The sequence below is a fragment of the Pneumocystis murina genome (assembly GCF_000349005.2).
Source record: "Pneumocystis murina B123 chromosome Unknown supercont1.1, whole genome shotgun sequence".
Classification (NCBI taxonomy): Eukaryota; Fungi; Ascomycota; class Pneumocystomycetes; order Pneumocystales; family Pneumocystaceae; genus Pneumocystis; species Pneumocystis murina.
Window position 1 is genome coordinate 195,270 of NW_017802359.1, and position 20,921 is coordinate 216,190.

At 24.9% G+C, this 20,921-nt stretch overlaps 13 protein-coding genes across 13 annotated transcripts; 6 read left to right on the forward strand and 7 right to left on the reverse strand.

Moving 5' to 3' along the window:
* Window positions 1–127: 127 nt before the first annotated feature.
* Window positions 128–1,213, reverse strand: PNEG_00368 (hypothetical protein; the record flags this gene model as incomplete). The annotated part of the gene is made up of 3 exons (XM_007874050.1): window positions 128–381; window positions 421–935; window positions 987–1,213. The coding sequence occupies 3 exons, from the start codon at window positions 1,211–1,213 to the stop codon at window positions 128–130; spliced, it is 996 nt and encodes a 331-aa protein (XP_007872241.1).
* Window positions 1,214–2,304: 1,091 nt separating this feature from the next.
* PNEG_00369 (hypothetical protein) lies at window positions 2,305–4,696 on the forward strand (the record flags this gene model as incomplete). The annotated part of the gene is made up of 10 exons (XM_007874051.1): window positions 2,305–2,400; window positions 2,449–2,654; window positions 2,701–2,806; window positions 2,854–2,928; window positions 2,974–3,026; window positions 3,069–3,162; window positions 3,207–3,395; window positions 3,440–3,791; window positions 3,834–3,950; window positions 3,999–4,696. The coding sequence occupies 10 exons, from the start codon at window positions 2,305–2,307 to the stop codon at window positions 4,694–4,696; spliced, it is 1,986 nt and encodes a 661-aa protein (XP_007872242.1).
* Window positions 4,697–4,951: 255 nt separating this feature from the next.
* Window positions 4,952–5,577, forward strand: PNEG_00370 (hypothetical protein; the record flags this gene model as incomplete). Its single annotated transcript, XM_007874052.1, has 3 exons — window positions 4,952–5,006; window positions 5,047–5,182; window positions 5,229–5,577. 3 exons carry the CDS (start codon window positions 4,952–4,954, stop codon window positions 5,575–5,577), a joined length of 540 nt encoding a protein of 179 aa, XP_007872243.1.
* Window positions 5,578–5,654: 77 nt separating this feature from the next.
* Window positions 5,655–7,154, reverse strand: PNEG_00371 (hypothetical protein; the record flags this gene model as incomplete). Its single annotated transcript, XM_007874053.1, has 3 exons — window positions 5,655–6,173; window positions 6,215–6,804; window positions 6,847–7,154. 3 exons carry the CDS (start codon window positions 7,152–7,154, stop codon window positions 5,677–5,679), a joined length of 1,395 nt encoding a protein of 464 aa, XP_007872244.1. The 3' UTR covers window positions 5,655–5,676.
* A 323-nt stretch (window positions 7,155–7,477) lies between these two features.
* PNEG_00372 (hypothetical protein) lies at window positions 7,478–8,113 on the forward strand (the record flags this gene model as incomplete). The annotated part of the gene is made up of 3 exons (XM_007874054.1): window positions 7,478–7,639; window positions 7,682–7,871; window positions 7,922–8,113. The coding sequence occupies exons 1-3, from the start codon at window positions 7,572–7,574 to the stop codon at window positions 8,111–8,113; spliced, it is 450 nt and encodes a 149-aa protein (XP_007872245.1). The 5' UTR covers window positions 7,478–7,571.
* A 495-nt stretch (window positions 8,114–8,608) lies between these two features.
* Window positions 8,609–9,538, forward strand: PNEG_00373 (hypothetical protein). The gene is made up of 4 exons (XM_007874055.1): window positions 8,609–8,652; window positions 8,861–8,998; window positions 9,045–9,168; window positions 9,212–9,538. The coding sequence occupies exons 2-4, from the start codon at window positions 8,891–8,893 to the stop codon at window positions 9,529–9,531; spliced, it is 552 nt and encodes a 183-aa protein (XP_007872246.1). The 5' UTR covers window positions 8,609–8,652; window positions 8,861–8,890; the 3' UTR covers window positions 9,532–9,538.
* Window positions 9,539–9,802: 264 nt separating this feature from the next.
* PNEG_00374 (mitochondrial import inner membrane translocase subunit tim17) lies at window positions 9,803–10,491 on the reverse strand (the record flags this gene model as incomplete). The annotated part of the gene is made up of 5 exons (XM_007874056.1): window positions 10,438–10,491; window positions 10,362–10,371; window positions 10,280–10,312; window positions 10,042–10,235; window positions 9,803–10,001 (listed from the first exon to the last, which is right to left on the reverse strand). Exons 1-5 carry the CDS (start codon window positions 10,476–10,478, stop codon window positions 9,803–9,805), a joined length of 477 nt encoding a protein of 158 aa, XP_007872247.1. The 5' UTR covers window positions 10,479–10,491.
* A 182-nt stretch (window positions 10,492–10,673) lies between these two features.
* On the reverse strand, window positions 10,674–11,342 carry PNEG_00375 (hypothetical protein; the record flags this gene model as incomplete). The annotated part of the gene is made up of 3 exons (XM_007874057.1): window positions 10,674–11,158; window positions 11,204–11,236; window positions 11,282–11,342. 3 exons carry the CDS (start codon window positions 11,340–11,342, stop codon window positions 10,674–10,676), a joined length of 579 nt encoding a protein of 192 aa, XP_007872248.1.
* Window positions 11,343–11,476: 134 nt separating this feature from the next.
* On the reverse strand, window positions 11,477–12,857 carry PNEG_00376 (ATP synthase F1, gamma subunit). Its single transcript, XM_007874058.1, has 8 exons — window positions 12,758–12,857; window positions 12,644–12,706; window positions 12,540–12,590; window positions 12,032–12,495; window positions 11,881–11,987; window positions 11,756–11,838; window positions 11,622–11,713; window positions 11,477–11,581 (listed from the first exon to the last, which is right to left on the reverse strand). The coding sequence occupies exons 1-8, from the start codon at window positions 12,814–12,816 to the stop codon at window positions 11,565–11,567; spliced, it is 936 nt and encodes a 311-aa protein (XP_007872249.1). The 5' UTR covers window positions 12,817–12,857; the 3' UTR covers window positions 11,477–11,564.
* Window positions 12,858–13,220: 363 nt separating this feature from the next.
* Window positions 13,221–13,759, forward strand: PNEG_00377 (hypothetical protein; the record flags this gene model as incomplete). The annotated part of the gene is made up of 2 exons (XM_007874059.1): window positions 13,221–13,480; window positions 13,522–13,759. The coding sequence occupies 2 exons, from the start codon at window positions 13,221–13,223 to the stop codon at window positions 13,676–13,678; spliced, it is 417 nt and encodes a 138-aa protein (XP_007872250.1). The 3' UTR covers window positions 13,679–13,759.
* A 382-nt stretch (window positions 13,760–14,141) lies between these two features.
* PNEG_00378 (hypothetical protein) lies at window positions 14,142–14,639 on the reverse strand (the record flags this gene model as incomplete). The annotated part of the gene is made up of 4 exons (XM_007874060.1): window positions 14,142–14,192; window positions 14,242–14,369; window positions 14,413–14,502; window positions 14,552–14,639. The coding sequence occupies 4 exons, from the start codon at window positions 14,637–14,639 to the stop codon at window positions 14,142–14,144; spliced, it is 357 nt and encodes a 118-aa protein (XP_007872251.1).
* A 264-nt stretch (window positions 14,640–14,903) lies between these two features.
* Window positions 14,904–18,109, reverse strand: PNEG_00379 (hypothetical protein; the record flags this gene model as incomplete). Its single annotated transcript, XM_007874061.1, has 11 exons — window positions 18,007–18,109; window positions 17,674–17,964; window positions 17,597–17,632; window positions 16,880–17,548; window positions 16,566–16,817; window positions 16,291–16,521; window positions 15,903–16,241; window positions 15,618–15,857; window positions 15,115–15,569; window positions 15,005–15,071; window positions 14,904–14,960 (listed from the first exon to the last, which is right to left on the reverse strand). The coding sequence occupies exons 2-11, from the start codon at window positions 17,869–17,871 to the stop codon at window positions 14,904–14,906; spliced, it is 2,544 nt and encodes an 847-aa protein (XP_007872252.1). The 5' UTR covers window positions 17,872–17,964; window positions 18,007–18,109.
* A 70-nt stretch (window positions 18,110–18,179) lies between these two features.
* Window positions 18,180–20,767, forward strand: PNEG_00380 (hypothetical protein; the record flags this gene model as incomplete). The annotated part of the gene is made up of 9 exons (XM_007874062.1): window positions 18,180–18,185; window positions 18,228–18,577; window positions 18,627–18,731; window positions 18,775–18,891; window positions 18,932–19,311; window positions 19,355–19,449; window positions 19,498–20,061; window positions 20,103–20,521; window positions 20,564–20,767. Exons 2-9 carry the CDS (start codon window positions 18,314–18,316, stop codon window positions 20,765–20,767), a joined length of 2,148 nt encoding a protein of 715 aa, XP_007872253.1. The 5' UTR covers window positions 18,180–18,185; window positions 18,228–18,313.
* Between the last annotated feature and the right edge of the window lie 154 nt (window positions 20,768–20,921).

Consider the following 20,921-nt stretch of genomic DNA (forward strand, 5'->3'; position numbering starts at 1 on the left):
ATATATTTTGTATTTAAGATTATTTATAGATGATCAGATAAAATATAGTTTATTAATATTTAGTAAAAGCTCTTCTATGTGCTTAAATTAAGAATTTATAATATTTAAATAATATATTATTTATTATTCATTTCATTGTTTCCTTGATATGCTGTATCTTTTCCCATGTACATGGGTACATTTTTATAACGTTTATTTCGTTTCTTGTTCTATTTTTTTTGAATACTCCTAAAATTCTTACTATATCGTTATTTTGAAAAGTAATTGTAATATGATAGTCATGATATGATGCATAAATATATGGTCCTCTTAAAGGATGAAATAAGTCTGCAATAACGTATGTGAAAAGGCTCTTTTCCTTATTAAATTCCTTTATAATGCCTATTATGTTATTAAAAAAAACAATAAGAAAAATCTTACCGAAAAATTCTATAAGATAAATAATCATAGAGTTTTTTTGAAGATTAGATACTTTAAGAGCCTCTCCTACACGAAAGCAAGTTCTAAGAAGTGTATCATTTGATGAAAGACCAGAAATAACGCTTTTACCAAGTATCGTTAGTGGAAATGGGTTGCGAGCAATTGGAGATATTGGATAATTAAATGATTCTTTTTTTGAAACAAATTCATGTGTTGAGATGTTGCAATTTGTTTTAAAAAGTAATGATTTTTCATTATTTTTTTGAATAGAAATTGTTGAATGATTTTTATATGTTATCTTCTGTGAATTATCTAAAGCTTTAGAATGAAAATTTGGTTTTTTAGTCAAATTGTTATCAGTTAATTCATTATTTTTAATTATTTGATTATCTTCGTTAAGAATAGTAATATTTGTTTTAGAATTATCACTTATATATTCTGGAAAACTTTTTATATATTCTATTTTCTGATATTTCTCTTGATTTTTCTCTTGTTTAGATTTATAAGCATCATACCTATTATTACATTTCAATTTTAAAATAATATAATTTTAAAAAAAATATTACTTTAAATAATATGGATAATTTTTCCAATGAAATTCAATTTTTTTAAGAGATAAAGAATCCCACTTGATTTTTTCTTTAAAAATAGATGATACATTAGATAAATCTCTATTAAAATTCCAAGTTTCTGGTATTTTTAATAAAGTATCTGACTCTTTTTTTTTTTTTAAATTTACTTTTTCTTCAAAATTCTTATTAGTTACTGGAATATATATGTTTAGATCAGTCATTATCTTATTGTTTTTCTTATTTATTTATTATACTTCAGTTACTAATCTTTTAAAAAAAATTTTGTAAAGCTATTTTTTAAGAGTATATTAATATATCTTAAGCCAAAGTCGATCATAAAACTTTTTTTAATATTTAAAATATTTTGATTTAAGCTTATTTATATATGATTTGATGTTTTTTTAGTAAAAATTATTTACTTTTTTAAATTTGATAATTTTTAAGAGTTTAAGGATTTGATATTAATTATGATATTAATATAAATAAGATAAAATATTAATATTATTTTATATAGAAATTTATTTTTTGATAATTTATGATTTATAGATTTTAATAACTATATGATATTTAATTTCTTTTTGTATAGTTAAAGGATTTGATTATAAAACACTATAATTAAATTTTGAATGAAATAGAGTTAATTTATTTATGTTTTTGGTTAAATCTTTAAAAATGTGATTTTAAAACTAATTTTTTTATAAGTATTATTTATTTATAATTTAATTTGCAAAATACATTATATTTCTATTTTAGTATAGATTTGAAGTATTCTAAAAATATATGTCTAAGATTTAATATTAAAATAAGTATTTTAAAAAAAGTATGTTATATTTCATTTAATTTATCTTGATTTTTATTTAATTTTATCTTTTTTTTAAGAAATAATTGATTTTGATAAAATATTTTTATATTCATTTCATCATAAATAATTTTTGATTTCCTTCTTATTTTTATTACGTTTTTACTACTATTTCAGTGAATACTGGTAAATTAAAAGATGAATATTCAAAGAATTCTTTTTTATTATACTTTTTTTTATACATTTCAAGATAAATTTTATATATAATTATGATAAATATTTGAATATTTATTCTAATATTCCATTCAATTGAGACAATAGTTTCAATTGAATTAATCATAAAGATTATATATATTTACAACGTTTATAGAAATCTCAAGGCAATTTATAAAAATCTAAAACTAACTATATTTAAAATCCGATACGTTATCATTATCATTTAACATTTAAATTTTATAACAAATATATTTTATCAAAAAAATAGTATTTAAAGGGCTATAAAATAAATAAATAATGCCCAATATCTTTAAAAACACTGATGGGACAAATATGGAGTTTTTTTTGACGCATACAATCGCAGAAAGAGTGTCATTAAGGAATAGCATTGAAGTAAGATTTTAAGAAATAAAGATACAATTCCTAATATTGAATGTCTAGGAATATGGGGGAAAAACAAGTATAATAAATGATAATAAGAATAAAGATCTTATTATTCTCGGAGATCCTTTGAAAGATTATAAAACTCCAGATATTGTTTCATATTATTTTATATTAGATTCCATTAATCTCGGGAAACTTCTTAATATCAAAGAATATTATGTTAATTTATCAAGTGAAATGAGAATGAATAATCTAAAAAAAAAGTAATATATGGTTGATTTTTATATTGGTTTTAAATGAAGTATACAGAAGATACAAAAATTTCTCTAAAAATGAAGATATTTTAATTGATATTATGCGTTATTTACAAATTTTTAAGAATGGTATAGAAATACATGACGAAATATCGAAAAAGGTTTAATTTTCAATAAAGTATTGTATAATATTGATTTTGAAAAATAGTATGAAAAACATTTGTTTTATACTTTAGATGATTATCAATTCGTATTTGAGCCGAAATTTGAGCCTATTTTATTAGTTAATAAAAGTAATTATTTAAGAATAATTTACTAATTTTTTAAGGCTAAATTAGATTTTAATAATAATTTTACATTATCTAAATATATAGAACAAAGGTAATAATATAATATATTCTATTAAGATATTAATTCTTTTAGTTTTTTAAAAAATGATTGCATTTTAATAGATTTTCCGAAAAATTTAAATTTGCTTTATAAAGATGAACTAGTTTACAAAAAATTAGATAATTTGGTATATTAGTCCTTTTTTTCTTTAACAATTTATTTGTTAAATAGTATTTACATCAAAATTATATCTCATTGAGAAATCCACATGCAAATATTCTATTATCGTTATTTGACACTGGTTATAACTTTAATTATAATTTAAAAAATGAAAATATTTTAAATAATATATCTTTTAGAAAATCAAAAAACTATATTTATGATATCAGCAAAGAATCTTTTAAATCTATCAATAAATTGGTTTCAATTTCTTTTTTATCATTAATTTATTAACTTTTTTAAAGTCATTTTTTATGTCTAATCCTTTAATTCAAAAATCTGATGGTTATAACACTATCTATAACTTTGGAGATAGAATAAAAAAATCTTATGAAATACTTCAAATACAAATTTATAAAGCTAATGAAGTAATCTTAAATAACAATGAATCGGTTCCAAAATATGATTTCAGTAGAGACGACCTAAAAAAAAATAATTCTTCTGATACTGATATTCATTATATTTTAAAAAATATTTCAAAAATTAAATGTTATGATTCTTTAGACAATTCATTGTTTTTTCCTGATACATTAGTTAATAAAAGGACTAATTCTCCAGAAATTTATGTATCTTCAAAGAGACGAAAATTATTAAGAGGTAATCGTTTATTTAATCTTAAAAAAACTAATCAAATAATAGGATTTACATGCAACAATTCTAAAAACGATGACTTAATACTAAATAGAAATATAACCTTACATGAAATTAAACAAAAGGATTTAAACATTCGGCAGTCAAAAGATTTAAAAGAAATAAGTAAAATTTTCCTGCTTTTTTTTAAAAAGAACATTAAAAATATTTTAGATAAACAAGGATATTTAGTCCCTGTAAATACGGATAAAATTCAAAATGCATCTACTACTATGATAACTTCTAATGCATATTCTCAAAGCCAAATTAATAATTATTTACAAATGCCGGTTCCTCTTTTATCTTTAAAAAAGTCTGTTTTAAATTTAAATAAAGAAAATGATGCAAAAACATCAGTATCTTCTAATGTCATCTCTGATGGTAATTTGTCTATTCATAATCAAAAAATATCTCAAATTTCAAAATTTAATAGTCAAGAATCTTTGCCTAATTCACCTATTTTAAGTAATAATATCAATCAAACAGAATTTCAAAAGGATTTAGACTCGAATAATCAAAATGTTAATTTTTATGGTAGAAATTTAAATGACCATAATCCAATATCAATAGAAACGACCTACGTATTAAGAAAAACAGTTGATTGGTATTTAAGGAATATGAAAAAATATAACATAACTCAACAAGATGTTACCCTTGCATTATATAGAACTTCTGGTATTAAAAAATTGGCTATTATAGTTATGGATGCTATGAGTAAAAATTTGCCTTTACCTAATATTAAAGGTATTTGGACAGAAGAAGATGATATAATCGTATATTGTGGTAATTCAAAAGAGCTTAAACAACTTAATAAAAAGCATGGCGGTAAACTTCATAATAGAATTAGATTTCTTCAAGATTATTTAAAGTAAAATTAAAAATAGCTGAATATGTATATATTGAATAAGGATTATCATTTATTGCGACAATTATTCGTATCATTTTTATAAATATTGATAAAATTTTTTTATATTAGTTGAGATATACATGTAATTTATCTGAAAAATTACTGGTTTAAAGGTAAAATATTTATTTAAAACTAATATTTTCTAGGATATAATATAATTATAAATTTCATTATATTTTTATTTATTATTAGAACATATCATTACAAATCATTTATATTTATGGTCTTGTTTTCTCAAGTTATACCGATTGAAAATAAAATGTCCACATACCAAGGTAAAGAAATATTTAAAATACAACATACTTATTATTTCAGATGAGCATTATGTTGAAAATGAACAAAAAAAACAAAATAGTCTTTCAGAAATCATAAAACATAGAAAAAATATAGCTTCTTTTTTGCAGGAAACAAAACAACAAAAAAGAGACACATTTTTTTCAGAGATGAATAAGTCTTTATTTTAATATTAATTGTTAATATATCATAATCTTTTGTAGTATTTTTCAAGGCTATTCAAATGCATCATCATCGGCATTAGACTTGTTAATGTTTCAATCTATAAATGATTTAAAAAATACAGAAAGTGGTCTTCCAGATAACTTCATGGATACATTAGATCGTGTCCCTAAAAAAGTACTTAAGAAAGATGATATGTGTTCAATTTGCAAAACCAGTTTTCTTGAAGACAAATATCCGTTTGTTGTTAAACTACCGTGTGGTCATAAATTTGATGAATGCATTGGCGTATGGTTAAAAATAAGTGCAACATGCCCAGTTTGTCGAAAACTAGTATTAAAGGAAAGACCTATAGTATCTCAAGATGAATATGATGATATTTATTCTTAAAAATATTAATGTTATAACGAAATAAAAATATTTTATAAAATACATTTTAAAAATATTTTTCTATGATTATAGGACTAAGGTTTAATAATATTTTAAATTCTACTTGGATTTAAAATGATTTGATAAAAAAAAGACATGATGGTTTTTCAAAAAATAATTTGGTATACTTAATCGATTTCCAAGAATTATAATAAACGTTAAAATAATAAGGCTATTTGCTTGATGCATTGTGGCTAATGATATAGGAACTAGATGTACAAGAGTTGATATACCAAGAATAACTTGAATGCACATAGTAGCCATAAGAGTTGAAATAGTGTTTCTTATGTTTATAGAAGTCGTTTTCAAAAATACCATTCTTCGCGAATAAAAAAATATTGCACTTGTCAAAATAAATGTACTTATACCAAAAATTCTATGATTAAGCTGAGCCATTACTGGGTTTTCAAATATATTTTTCCGCCATAAATCTAACTTAGAATTATTGCGAGAATATGCTTCAGGAAAGAGTTCAGATTTCGGTGGGATTAAAGATCTTCCCATATATGGAAAAGTATTGTAAATAAGACCAGCATCTAGACCCGCGACAAGCGCTCCTAAATCAATTAGATAAGTTAATTATTGTGATATATATTACCCGATAACGCAGTTATAAATACTAAGCCGCTAAGTGTAAAAATCATTCTTTTAAGTATTCGAAGATGAGGATTGTTTAATTCTTGAAAAATAAAACTTCTAGCTTCATTTGTTTTACTTGCCCATTTATTTTCTTTTAATATATCTAATCCTGCCCATAGCATTCCAATATATAGAAAAAGTGCAGTTCCAAGATGTATAGCTAATCTATATTGACTAACTCGTGGAATCGATTTATTTTCCTTAAAATTTTCATATTTTAATCCTGATTTAACCATCCACCAACCAATAAATCCTTGTAATCCTAATAAACACCCCATAGAAATCAATTTTTTGGCCATATTCGGCGTTACTTTTCTACGTATAATAAAATAAGCTGCTGGAAGAACAAAAACAACACCAATTATTCTACCAAGAAGCCTATGTCCCCATTCCATATTGTAAATAAATTTATAATGAGACAATGAAATATCCTGATTTATAAATTTAAATTCCGGTGTAGCTTTGTATTTTTCAAACTCTGAAACCCATTCCTCATGAGATAATGGTGGAAAAATACCTGTAATAGGTTTCCACTCTGTAATACTTAATCTAAAAAGTATTAACAATGTTTTATATAAAAAATTCATAAACCCTGATTCTGTCAAACGTGTTAATCCTCCAAGAATAACAATTCCAAAAACAAGACTTGAACATCCCAAAAGCCAATATCCTATATAAGATTTATTTAACTGAATATTATTTTCTTTAGATATAAAAAGATTATTTTCTATATTTTTGTATGAAAAATATCTTATTTTTGATAAACTTAGTTGTTTTTTGGATAAAATACCAAAAAAAATATTATTTCTCTTTGAAATTCTATTTTTATACCAATTTCTTGAGAATGATGAATCAAACAAACAGCAATTCCGACTCCTTAATAGTTTTATTAAACTCATTTTATACCAGAAATTAATTATAAAGATATATATCTTAATAAATTTTTAAAAAAGTTTTTATTATGTTAATTGTCCATTAAAAAAAAAATAAAAAATATTACTTTTTTGAGAAAAAAGTTATAAAATATTCTTATTCTCTTATTTATTAAATGAAATAATACTTCGAATAAGAATTAAGAGATTAAATATGTACATAATTCTTTTTTATTACAAATTTTCATTAAAACTCTTTAATGTCGTTCCTGGTTGCCTAGACAACATAAATTTTTCAAAAATCTAAAGATTTATTAAATGACCAAGATAGACCTGTTTTTTTTTCATTTTAAACATCATTTATTTGCTAGTAAAAACATACTTGATATATTTAAAATTTTATGTTTGAAAATAAGTTATTTTAAAAAAAAATAATTAAAAAAAATGATAAAAACAAAGGCACTAATGTCACTTCTTTCTCAATCTCTTGATTCTTCTATTACGTCTTCAATGTAGGCTTTGTATTTCTAATTATTTTTTTTAATTAAGATTAGTTTATTAACTTCTTCTGGTCAATTGTTGTCTCAAGCGTCAGAATCGCAAAAAAAGGCGCGTATTTATGCAGCTTTTGCAGCACATATATGGTCTTGCTATGAAAAAATAGGATTAGATGGTAAAATAGGGTCTTTAACTGGCGAAAATAGAAAAATATTCGGTTGTAATTGGCTTGGTATTGAATGCCTAGTAAGAATTATTTTTAAAGAAAAAATAAAATTTAACATAATTTTTTATAGACGGGAAATTTATTGATTTTATGCATTCGTTTCCCACAACTTGAAAAATCTTTACATGTTTCTGTTTTATCAGAACCTATATTATTATGTTTAGTAGGTAACGAAAGTTCTAAATTAGGTTTTATGCATATGAAGGCTGAATCTATTGAGAAATATCTTTTAAAGGAATTGGAAGGAATTAGGGATATCTAATATTTTAGAACTTTTTTTTAAAATTTATTTATATTTATTATAAAATTATTAAAAGTTATAAAAATTAAAAAAATATAAAAGCTACCAAGCTTTTATTTAAAATCATTATTCTACAGTTTTGTGGTAAAATCCATTTCTTATCGAACTTAACATTTTCATTATCAAAATATTTTTTATCAAAAACTATTTCTATCTAAACTTAACATCAATGCATTTTTTAACTTGCAAAACATTTATGGATATATTTTTTAAAAGAAATATTCAAAATCTGTTAATAATTTGGGGAAAAAACATGATATATTGACTTAAATTTAAACTTAACATATTTATCTTTAAAATATTTTTATTTCTTATTATACGATTACTAAAGTAGTTTTTATATTTGTTTCTTAGAATTATATAGAAATACTTTATTCTTTTTCTTTATTAACTTTAATAATTCATATATAAGGTTTTTTTAAAATAATCAGTTTTTAAAATTTTGCCGAGACTCAAGAAATTGTTAAAAATTGAAATATCCATTTGTCTGTTAAGAAAAGGTATTTATTACTATCTAGAGATTAAATTACTTAGAATTCATACAATATTATTATTCTTCTTTTTTTTTATGTGGAAATTCCTATTTATTGACTTTATAAAGCAATTTTTTGTTTTTAAAAAAATCCTAAAAATTTGAAATATTGATAAGGAATTTAGAAAAATATATATAATTTATTTATTTTATTTTATGAATACTAACATAATTAGTTTTTTTTTGGTAAAAAATAGGCAAAAAATATGAAAAATACAAAAATAAGTGATCGTTTTTTACATCATTCATTAGACGATGGAAAAGTTATTAAAAAGAAAAAGAAAGTATGCGGAATTCCTAGGCTTCGTTCAAGTGTATGTATTTTCTTTTTTTTAGAAAAAGATATTTAAATTTGTATAGTTAAAGCCTGGAGTTATTTGTATAATTCTTGCAGGTCGGTATAGTGGAAAACGGGTAGTACTTTTAAAGCAACTGGAGGATACTATTGTTGTTACAGGCCCTTTTAGAATCAATGGTGTTCCTCGTATGTTTTTATCCGTTATTAGAAAAAAACTTATTTTTTTTAGTTCGTAGAGTAAATCCATCATATGTAATTGCATGTTCTGGAATAACAGTTGATGTTTCTTCATTGGATCTCTCGAAGTATACAAAGGAATATTTTTCTCGAGATTCTAAATCAAAAAAACGTCTTAAAAAAGCAGTTACAGAAGAAAATTTTTTTGACCAAAAAAGAAAAAAGCAGCTTGATAGTTCACGCATTTTGGATCAGAAAGCCGTTGATGAACCTATTATTAACTCGATTTCTAAGGTTCCGTATTTGACAAAATATCTTTCATCATCTTTTTCTCTCAATAAAGGTGATTTACCTCATTTGATGAAATTTTGAGTAGAGGCGTGAGTTTTATTTTCACTCTTTTATAAATTCATTGCTTAATTTATCAATTGTTTTAAATTTTAATCATAAATATTTTAAAAAATTTAATATATAAATATTTATTAATTTTATATTTCTGAATATTTAAAGTGTTTCAATAGTTTATGGTCTTAATACAAATGATTCATTTTAAAAAATTTTAGACACTTTTAAGGTAAAAATAGATTAAACTGTACAAAAAAAATTATATATCAGATTTTATTTCACTTATATACAATCCATTCTATGTAGCACGAATAGTTTCAGGAATTTGAGGCTGAATAGGACGATTTTGCTCAGCCATAATCCGATTAAACGCAATTCCAATCCCTTCAAAAATTGCTAACAAACAAGCACATCCAATAGCCGAATTCCTAATTGATCGAATATCCCCACGTAATGCTAATGACCCTCCCGTAAGAAATCCTGCAATAATTGCATTCCTATTTTTTTAATTTATTTTAAAATTTTTTATTTTTTTACCATGAATCTTCTTTTTTTCTTATACTTTTTACTGCACAATCAAATGATGAAAATACACCTCCCCAAACACCAAAATTTCCTCCTAAAACTGGGGCACGAGCTTTTACTGCTGAGATTGCTCCAATCAACTTTTCGCCTGATGGTGAATTTCTAAAACCTTTTACCGAATGCCATAGTCCACCACCAATAGCTCCCTAGATATATTAATACTTTATGAATGATATTATCATATAGATACCATTGCAAATGCTCCTCCAAAATCTGATAGAATCTATTTTAATATCAATCTTTAATCTTTTTTATATCATTTTAATTCTCACCACATATGGACTATCTTTTGTTAGAAAAAAATACTTTTATCTTTTTTTATTAAAATTCATATAAAAAAATACATACCAAGGATCTCTTGAATGGTCATAATAAGACATTTCTTTCATAAATTTTTTTTAAGGATAATTTAAAAAAGCATCTAGTCGAGAAGGCGGGTGACCGGAAAAGATTATAATGTAAAAAAGACCTATTAAAAATGATCTTCTATGCCTTTTTTTTAATTGTTTTCCCCATATGTGATATATTTTTTTCTATGTAAAACCTTATAAGTTTTAAAAAAAATAATTTGTCACATATATTTATTATGTAAGATGAGATGTATCAAGTGGCTTATCTTTTATGTATTTTTCATGCCAATTATCCATTGCTGTTTGATATGTTTCTGGTAATTGAAGAAATCCACAACGACGAACAATACGTTCCCATGAATGATTCCTAACTACGTGTTCAACCCGTTCTTCCATATTTAAGATATTTTGAAGCATTCTTTGTTTCGTTTCATGAATACATGTTCTTCCTGAATATGGATCTTTACGAGTATCTACTGATGATGATATAAATGATGTATTAGATGTAGATGAATCTTCCATTTTAACTGCTACCGATTGACAATATGAAATAAGAGAAGAGCGTGTCTCCCATACATTAAAAACTTGATGAATAAATGATAAACATGTTTTTGTATCTGGTTGCAAATTAACATCTAATTGAAGAGGTTTTGTTTTTAATGATTCTGAAATAAATGGCTTTTCTATAGAAAGAGAATTTAAATGAAATGTAATAGTATCTCAGGAAATAAGTATGCAATTCGTTAGAATAGATTAACAATTACCATCTAATTGTGCTCGACTAAATCTTAAAAAATCTATATTTTCTTAAGTATTTTAGCAGTTTAAAAAATATAAGTTACTTTTAATGTATGAAATATCAAAACAAATAGAAGGATTTAAAGGAAATGTAGACTTTTCCATGTTTTTTTAATATTTTATGTTAATTGAAAGGGCCAAAAATAAGTTTAAAAGACCGGTTAATATTTTATATTAAATGAAATAAAGATAATATAAAGACGAGAAAGATTAAGGAAATATAAGGTAAAATAGGGTCAAAGAAAATGTATTATTGAAGAAAACAAATAAGAAAGTAGATATAAAGGTGAAGATTTTTGTTTTTTTTTTTTAGATAAAAAGATCAGTTTATAAAGCGCTAGCACCTAAAAATTAAGTAAAAAAAAGAAATTAGAGAAAAATTACCAGTAATGATATCTATTAATTCTGTAGTAATAACTGCGTAAAAGAAGTTAGGAATTGGAAGAAGAAAAAAGAAAAAACTTATCTGTCGTTGACTAAAAAAAGATCAATAAATAAATAAATAATTTAAAACATACCGATTAAAAATAATTTTGAACTTTTTAATCATTTCTAATGCATTTTTTGAAGCGTTGTCCATAGCGTTTCGTCGAGCAGAAATCTAAATATTTTTTAATTATTATAAAAAAAGGATAAAAGATACTTCACAAGCATGACCCTCAACAAGTGCAGAAAAGATTCCAGCTGAAAGTAAAAATTCTTTAAAATTTGCTAAAACATCGTCTTCGACTTCATAAATATGATAATTTTCTTGAATAATTAAATTAAAATAAAATAATATATAAAAAACCTACCAGAATCTTTCAAAAAATTCTCAGAATAAATAGTTTTTATAGCTGGTAGATATGAAATTGTGCTTTTAAAACTGTTATATATAATATCAGCCTTGTCAAAATCTCTGTTAGATTGAATGATTGCATTTGAAATCACTTGTGCATCATAAAATGTAGGAATATCTTTACCAATTTGAGTAAATGACATTATGATATTTCTTGAAATATATCTAGTAAGCTGCATTTTAGCTTTATCACCAAGTATGACTACATGGCCCTCTGGATTTTTTTCAACTAATTCTCGTGTCATCCGAGTTAATTGAGAATGTATCCCGCCACAAAGACCCTTATCTGAAGAACAAACAATATAAAGAGTTTTAGACTGTTTTGGCGCTTTTATTTCCGAGTTAAAAAAAATTTCTTCTTGAAAAATAGGATAGACTTTAGCCTTCTCCATTGCCTTTTGAGAATGCGATAACTTTGTCCTACATCCTTCAATCTTATTTCAACATATAAAATATTCTTTTACGATGCAACTGTCTTCATTGTTTTTGTAATTTTCTCAATATTTTCAATAGACCTAAATTCATAATAAGACAAATAAATCCCATTAAAATAGGCATATTTTCTGACTTTAATCGGCCTTTAATCTCTCGTAGTGTTGCCATATGGCGTATCTGAAATATATTTTTAAAACTATATAATTTTCATTAATTTCAATCATATTAAAACCGTTCAAAAAGGTACCCCCCATAAAAAATACATAGGCTTTTTAATAAAGATCGATTAACCATCGAATTTGACATATTTTGGCTTCTTTTTCTGCTTTAAAATATAAATAATTTTTTATTAAATTATGCGACGTTAGACTTTACGTAGGTTTTCTTAACGTCAAAAAAATAAATATTTAATTTTGTTAAGAAAAGACCTAAATCTTATGTATTTATTAAGATTTGTTATCTTATATATATATATTACTGATAAATATAGAGTATTTTTTTTTTATTTTTTCTTATTAAATTTTGATTGAGAATAATCTTGTTTTATTTATTTTTTTTCTTGGAATTGGAGCTTGGAAGACGGTTTTTATGATGCTTTAAGGACATATAAGAATATAGTGTTTCTTTTATTCCTTTTTTTATCTTTTTTCGTTTTAAAACAGCAAATTTAGCTGTTCTAATTAAAAAACGATTAAAAGTCTATAAAGAGTATGTCGTTGGCTTTAAAAATAGGATTTTTAGTAATCAAGACCTTGTCTAAACCCATTGCAACCAATCTTAAACGTCAGGCAAAACAATATCCCTATTTTCGGAAAATATGTGTTGATCTTGCACAAGTTATGCATAGAACAGAATCACATATGAAAGCAAATTTACTTGGCAAACGAAAAAAAACAAAACATACACAATGTTTAAATGAAGAGAATGCAATTGAACGAGGCGCAGATTTTTTATCAGAGTCTTTTTTATTGTATGTAAATTTAAATATTATTATAAAAACTAAAATTTAAGTCTTACGGCAGGATCCTTAATTTTCTATGAAAGCTGGAAAACTAGGAAGAAAGAACAAACACGTAGAGACAAAGTGGCAGACGATATTGAAGAATTGCAAAAACAACTTGCATCTTTAAAAAAATATATTGAAGAAACAGTTTTGAGTAAAACATAGAGTTTTTTTAGGGAATATTTATAAAGCTACAATAATATATAATAGTTATGTACAAACTGATTAGGAAACTCTAGATATAGCCATTCAAATAGTATTGTAATATTAATATGTTTTTATATATTTCAATAAGTTAGTAGGTCTAATGATTGATTTGATATGATATTAGAAAGGACTTCATGTTGAGGATTTATAAGATTATTCGTTTTCTTTGTTAATCTTGCATTTTTTATAGTTATGTTTATGAAATTGTTAAATTTGTTCTTACAATTCATGTTTTCGAGAATTCTATATTTTTGATTACTCTTTTTTCTAAAAGAAGAAAAGTATTTTATAACAAGTAGTTTTATTTCTTTAAAAAACCGAAATGCATATTTCTTTTATAGAATATATAAATAATAAATGATGTCGCAATAAAGTAAAGATTATCAGTTATAGATATTACTATAAAAGTAAAACTTGGATCTCACCGACTCGAATAGTAAGGAATAGTTCCTTCACGATTTGCTTTTAACATCTAAAAAATATTTATTAAAAAATAAGTATATATAAAAAAAGAAAAATACTTGACGGTATTTGGAAAGATATATTTTTAAGGGTTCAGCATAGTTTTCAAAGCCTAATGTTATCATTGCAGACAAAATATCTTCTCCATTTAATGTTTTACGTTTTTCTTGAAGGCATTTCTCTGATGCTATTTAAAATAAGGAGTGAATATATTATTAAATAAAATCTACCTTCTGACGTAATAAAACTAATAAACTCAGAAACACACTCTTGCATACATTCTCTGGCTTTATGTGCAATCTTAGTATTTTTTGGAAGTGCTAAATTATTTAAATGAATACTTTTTTTAAAAAAAAATTTATAAAATACTTGTTTTCATAATACGTAAAATACTCGCAACTGGCAATAAATTCTGATAACTTATTTCACTATCTTCATTTTCTATTATTTCTTCCATAATTGATTTTTCTTTTTACAAATTTCGTTATTAAAAAAAGTAGCTTTTTTTTAAGAGTTGATATTTTTTTTAAAAAAAAAAGTATATCTACATTTTAAATAAGCTCTATTTTAATAATATTTTTACTATTGAATTACCTAAAGAAATTATGAATATAAATTGAATGGGTTAAAATAATAAAATAAAAAATTGTTCTATATAAGTTAAAAAATAATTAAAATTATTTATCATAAAATAGTAATGGAAATAGTAGTATTTTTTTATTTAAAATTCCCAATCAGCAGTTGTTGAAGCGGCCCATGCAAACTTTTCACGTAAAGTCTATAAAAATAGTTAAATAAAAAAAAAACATTAGTTTAACAAACCTTTGTAAATACACGTTCAATATTAACACCATATTTTGCACACCATGCATATGTTAATCGAGGATCACTATATTAAAGTTAATAAAAATAATAAATAATCAAAAACAAACATATAATTTATTTTCGATGTTCCCAATGCTGTAGTTTTGTTTTGATCTTTATCAATCATTAATGCCTTCATTTGACGGATCCGTTCATTAATCTTTTTAATTTGTAAATCCAATTTCTCTATTGTTATACCTCTCTTTTTTGATTCAACTATACCTTTTTCATTTTCTATTCTGAAATCTTCTTTCATTTCATTTATTTTTTTAAGAAATTTTTCTAAATGACTTTCCGGCATTGGTTTTTCATTTTGACTTAAAAGTTTTTCATTATCTTTTTGGAATTTTCTTTTAATTTTATCATATTCTTTTTCTATTAAAACTTTTTGATGTTCTTTGATCCAATCCTCATCAATATCTGAAATTGCTTCAGATAAATCCGGTCTATTCTTTCCCAATTGAGAGTCTAAAGTCAAAATAGCTTTGCGCAGTCTTATTTTTTGATATTTTAATGCCAAAATCTAAATTAAATTATAAATAGTAATAATAATAAACAACCGCAAAATCACCTTATCTTCTATTCTTTCCATCTGTGCGCCATGCGCTTTACTAATCGTGCGCTGATGATTACAAAGAATAGCCACCATACGATTTGCTCTATTATATGCTAATACCTTATCTGATACAGAAGCATCTTTAGGTGTATTTTTTAGTTGTTCTGACATTGTATATGACGCATTATGAGTACGAAATACTTTAGCAGATAAACCAGGCATCAAACTTGTCAAATGATTGTTTAACTTAGAGGTCTAAAATAAGTAAATATATGCATAAATTATCGAAAAAAGACCTACATTAAGGCGATCAAAAAGCATATCTCCTTCTGTTTTAGGAGATCGCTTAAAAATTTTTAAATTTTTAAAAACTTGTGGATCAACTTGTACTTCATTATAATATCTTATAGAATCTTTCCCGAGAAAATCAAAGACTACAGTATTTGGTGGTCTCAGAGATATATGTTCATATCTTAGTGAGCAACATCCCACGGTATCTGCTTCATCTTCGCCTTTTTCATTTCCTGCTCTAAGAGCAAATACATCAATCAAATACATGGCAGTTGCTCTTTGGCGAACTTCCATAAGTTTATCTTCGAGTTCTTCTCGATATTGTTTTCTAATATTATCAATATATAGCTAATTCTGAATTAAAAGTATAATTAAAATATTACTAGGTTATATATACCTTGAGTTCTCTAGCCTTTTCATATTTTTTTAAGTCGCTTTGGCCTTTTAAAGAGCTTCCCGCACTTAAAAATACATATTTCACATTATTGTTTACGTTTTCATTCCATGTAGCAAGCCAGGTTACTGTATTATCATGACGTACTTCTTTCCAATTATGTCCAGGTGGTGGAGAAGGAATAACCGAGTCTTTCCCTATATTAATAATAACCTGTTCTGGAACAACTCTTGTCTTGAATATTTAATATTGAATGACAATAAAGTTCTATAAATTACCTTCAATTTTCCTGTTTTAGGATGATCGCCTCGGCCACGAAATAATCCAGGAGGTTCAATTCTAAAATTACCTACTTTTTCTTTCCGACCATCAAGAAAACAATATTTGTATTTTTCTTCTAATGCATCTTTTTCTTCTTTCAATTTCTTCTTCTCCTCTTTAGATTTGTTTTTTTTTTCTTCTTTTTTCTTTTCAAAATATTCAAACATTGGTGTAAAATCACAATATTCAAATTTTTCAGGAATTACTGGCTACAGAATATTAAATATATCCTATATATATATATATATATATATATATATATATTACTAACCGCATTTGTTTTTTTACATGTTTCTTGAAAATCATGGAAAAAGTTTTTTTGAAAAGTAGGATTTTTGACATATTGTTCTGAAGATAACATTGCCCCAAAAAAGCCAGCAATTTCTTCTGCTTCTGGTGGAAGACTAATTGGCTCTCCTTTATATTTCATTTTAACATAGGAAGGAAGTGGTTCATATGGAGGAGGGAATAAAACACCGTTATGTTCTAATGTTTTCCATTTAATTGTTCCATCCCCTTGCTGCTGTTCCCACCATTTGTAATCTTCTTCCTCTTCTTTTGATTGCGACAACTCTTCATTCTTTGATTTTTCAGAGTTTAATTCTTTTTCTGAAGTTTTATGCTTTTTCTTTAATTTTTTTTCTGTTTCTACATAAGATTCATCTATTTCTTTCTTAATCTCTATATTTTCCGATGCTTTATCTTTCAAATTATCTGATTGTTTTGATTTTAGCATTCTTTTTCTTGTTTTTTTTTCTTTAATTGAATCAACTAGACCGTCTTTTCTTAACCCATTCTTTTCTTCTAGATTACTTAAATTTAAATCATTTTCATTATTTAATATCTTTTTATATAAAGTAAATGTCGGTTTTTCTAGACATAAGTCCTCATTTTCTGTTTTAAAATGCTCCAAATCATAATTAATAGTCTTTATATTCTCCTTCCAATGTAAGTAATATCCATCTAACAAAATTTCATATCAATTAACCTTATTTATCTCTTTTTTTTTTTTTAAACATTTTTCCTAACAATAATTAATATATATAATATAAAAGAAAAAAATACCATTTCTTTGCCACTATTTGATTCCTTATCCGATTCTATTACTCCTTTCGTACGTTTTTTAGATTTTTTTTTCTCTGGTTTGTTTTTTATTTTTAAAGATGATGCATATACTCTATCTTCTTTATTTTTTGTATATTTATCTTTATTTTCAGCCAATTTTCCCTCAAAATGTCTCGAATTTACTACTTTTTCATCCATTCTCTCTTATTATATGCTTATTTTCCATCCATGATCTTTTTTACCAATTCTTTAATTCATCTTAAATTTACTGTTTTTCAAAATACTTTTTTCCTTCTATTTTTAGCCTTTTTTTCTCCAATTTTTTTGACGTACTTAAAAAAAATAGAAATTGTTCTAATTTCTATTTGTTTAATAATTATATTTCTTTATTTCTATCTATTTCCCTCCTTTTACATAAAACCCTGAGTCGTTGACGTCTTCTCAGAACGTTGTCAAAGCAACCTATCGACGGGCTTTGTTGTGACATTTTGTGAAAAATAACTAGTTTTAAGGTAATTTAGAAATTATATAAAGATATTTAACTTGTATTTAAGGTTTTTTTGGATAATATTTAGAATTCTTTTTGTAATTGTTATCTATGATGTGAATTTTGTAGAAAAAAAGGTTGATTATTGGTAAAATGCCAATACAAACAATATCGGCAAATGGAGAAGTGGGAAATCTAAGGGTTTCACCATATGATAAATATAAATTATTGGATTCAAATGATCAGGATATGTCAGGATCGAAGGAAGTTGTTAATAAGGGCAATAATTCTATTTCTCAGCCATTAAAACAAGTTAATAATAATACAAAACCATCTAATTTATGTTTTACGCCGCCGGTACAGATTACAGATAAAAAGAAGGGGAGAGAATATACTAGATCGATTCTTTTAGGAGAGGTATAGTGAAATAAAGTTTTAAAAGGGTTTTATGTGTAATTCTTATAAGGGAGGGTTTGCACGATGTTTTTTGGTGACAAATGGACGGGGAAGTCGATTTGCAGCAAAAGTGATTGCAAAGACGACTCTTCGATCAATGAAGAATAGGACAAAGGTTTGTGTGTATATATTTATTTTTATTTTTTTTATTATAGTAGCTTTTTGGTGAAATTAAAATACATCAAAGCATGGATCATCCAAGCATTGTTAAGTTTATTGATTGTTTTGAAGATGCAACAAATGTTTATCTTATTCTTGAATTATGTGAAAACAAGGTGAATATTAAATATTTTTTAAATTTGATAATATTATTAGACACTTATGGATATGTTACGTAAACGAAAGCGTTTTACAGAGCCGGAATGTCGCTTTTTTTTGTTACAGGTTCTTGGTGCAGTGAAATACATGCATTCTAGGAAAGTAATTCATCGTGATTTAAAGCTTGGAAATCTTTTTTTGGATGAAAATATGAATATAAAAATTGGAGATTTTGGACTTGCAGCACTTTTAATTAGTGATGATGAAAGAAAGAAAACAATATGTGGGACGCCTAATTATATTGCTCCAGAAGTGTTGTTTGGAAAACAGGATGGCCACAGTTTTGAAGTTGATTTATGGGCAGTGGGAATTATTATGTATGCTATGCTTATTGGTAAGCCACCTTTTCAGTCTAAAGAAGTTAAAGCTATATATAAGTAAGAGTTTTTTGAGAAATTGATAGTATATTAATTCTAATAGGAATATTCGAGAAAATAGATATGTCTTCCCTGAAAATATTCCTATTTCTTTAGAGGCAAAAGATCTTATTGGATCATTATTAGATACTGATCCATGTATGAAAAATTTAATTAGTAGTTAGTTATTTTAGCTAAATAGTTTAGTAAATCGACCTTGTATTGACGAAATTGCAGAACATCCTTTTTTTCATATTGGATATCTTCCTACAGAAATTCCTGTCCAAGCATTATTACAGGAACCAGTATGGCCTGAAGATAGTTTATCAATAAAGAGGAGCCAGGGTTCATGGAATACCATTGCTTCATGGTGTGGTATTGGAAAGGGTCGTAATATTGGAGGAAAAGAAGGACAGACAGTTAGTATGGTTATGGAAGTATTAGAAAATGAAAATATTTTACCTACTTCTTTGTCATGTGATACTCATTCTCGTGCTGTAATGAAAGTGGCTAAACCAGTGAATTCTAAATCAGATTTATTTAAACGTCCTAAATGTTCATTTATTGATCGAAAAGAGAATTTAAATCCACAGGATTTTATGAAACCTGTGATAGATATGACGTCAAAAATGGCTATTAAAGAGTCATATGTGTCTAATGAAGTTAAGGATATGGAATTGTCAAGTAATGTTTGGCAGAGTCTTCGCAATATCGCATTAAATTTGGACTGTGCATTAAGATTGCGTTCTAAAAGAATGCCTCCTGAATTTTGTTAGTACTTTCTCATTTTTCTAAAATATTTAATAAAATAGATGATGCTTCTACTACAACATCTCCATTATTTATTAATAAATGGGTCGACTATTCTAATAAATATGGACTTGGTTATCAGCTATCAAATGGATCTATTGGTGTCTACTTTAATGATTCGACAACTTTGATTCTTTCAAATAATGAATATCATTTTGATTATATTACACAGTCAGGTAAAAATGGTTTTAAAAGGAGATCATTTACTATTGAAAAATTTCCTTCAAATGAGTTAGATAAAAAGGTCTATTTGCTCAAATATTTTAAAAAATATATGATTCAGAATCTTTTTAAAGCTGAAGCATGGTCATGTAATGTAGATGATTTCCAGTCAATAGGCGTTAAAAGTATGTCTTTTATGACAAATTACTTTCGTACTAAACATGCGATTATATTTCGGCTAAGTAATCAGTCAGTACAGGTTGGTTTTTAGACTCTTATTTAATTTAATCTAAAATTTAAGTTTAATTTTGTTGATCACTGTAAATTGATTTTGTCTGATAATGGAAGAATAGTTAGATTTATTGATAGTAAAAGAGAGTTTCATACATGGTCATTGGGTAATGCTTTGGAACCTGGTCTTTGTGATGATAATGTTTCTGAAAAATTTAAATTTGCTAAGGAAGTATTATTGAGTTGGGCAGATAAAATGGAATCTTATGATTAATATGTATAAATGCATTTTAGATATTTTTTATTTGATAAAAATCGCATTTTTAAGCGTAAAAAGTTTGTTTCAAATGATCAATTATTTAACTCATTTAATAATGTTATTGTTAATTATGTTATTTATATTGATTTCACTATATTAATTTTGATAG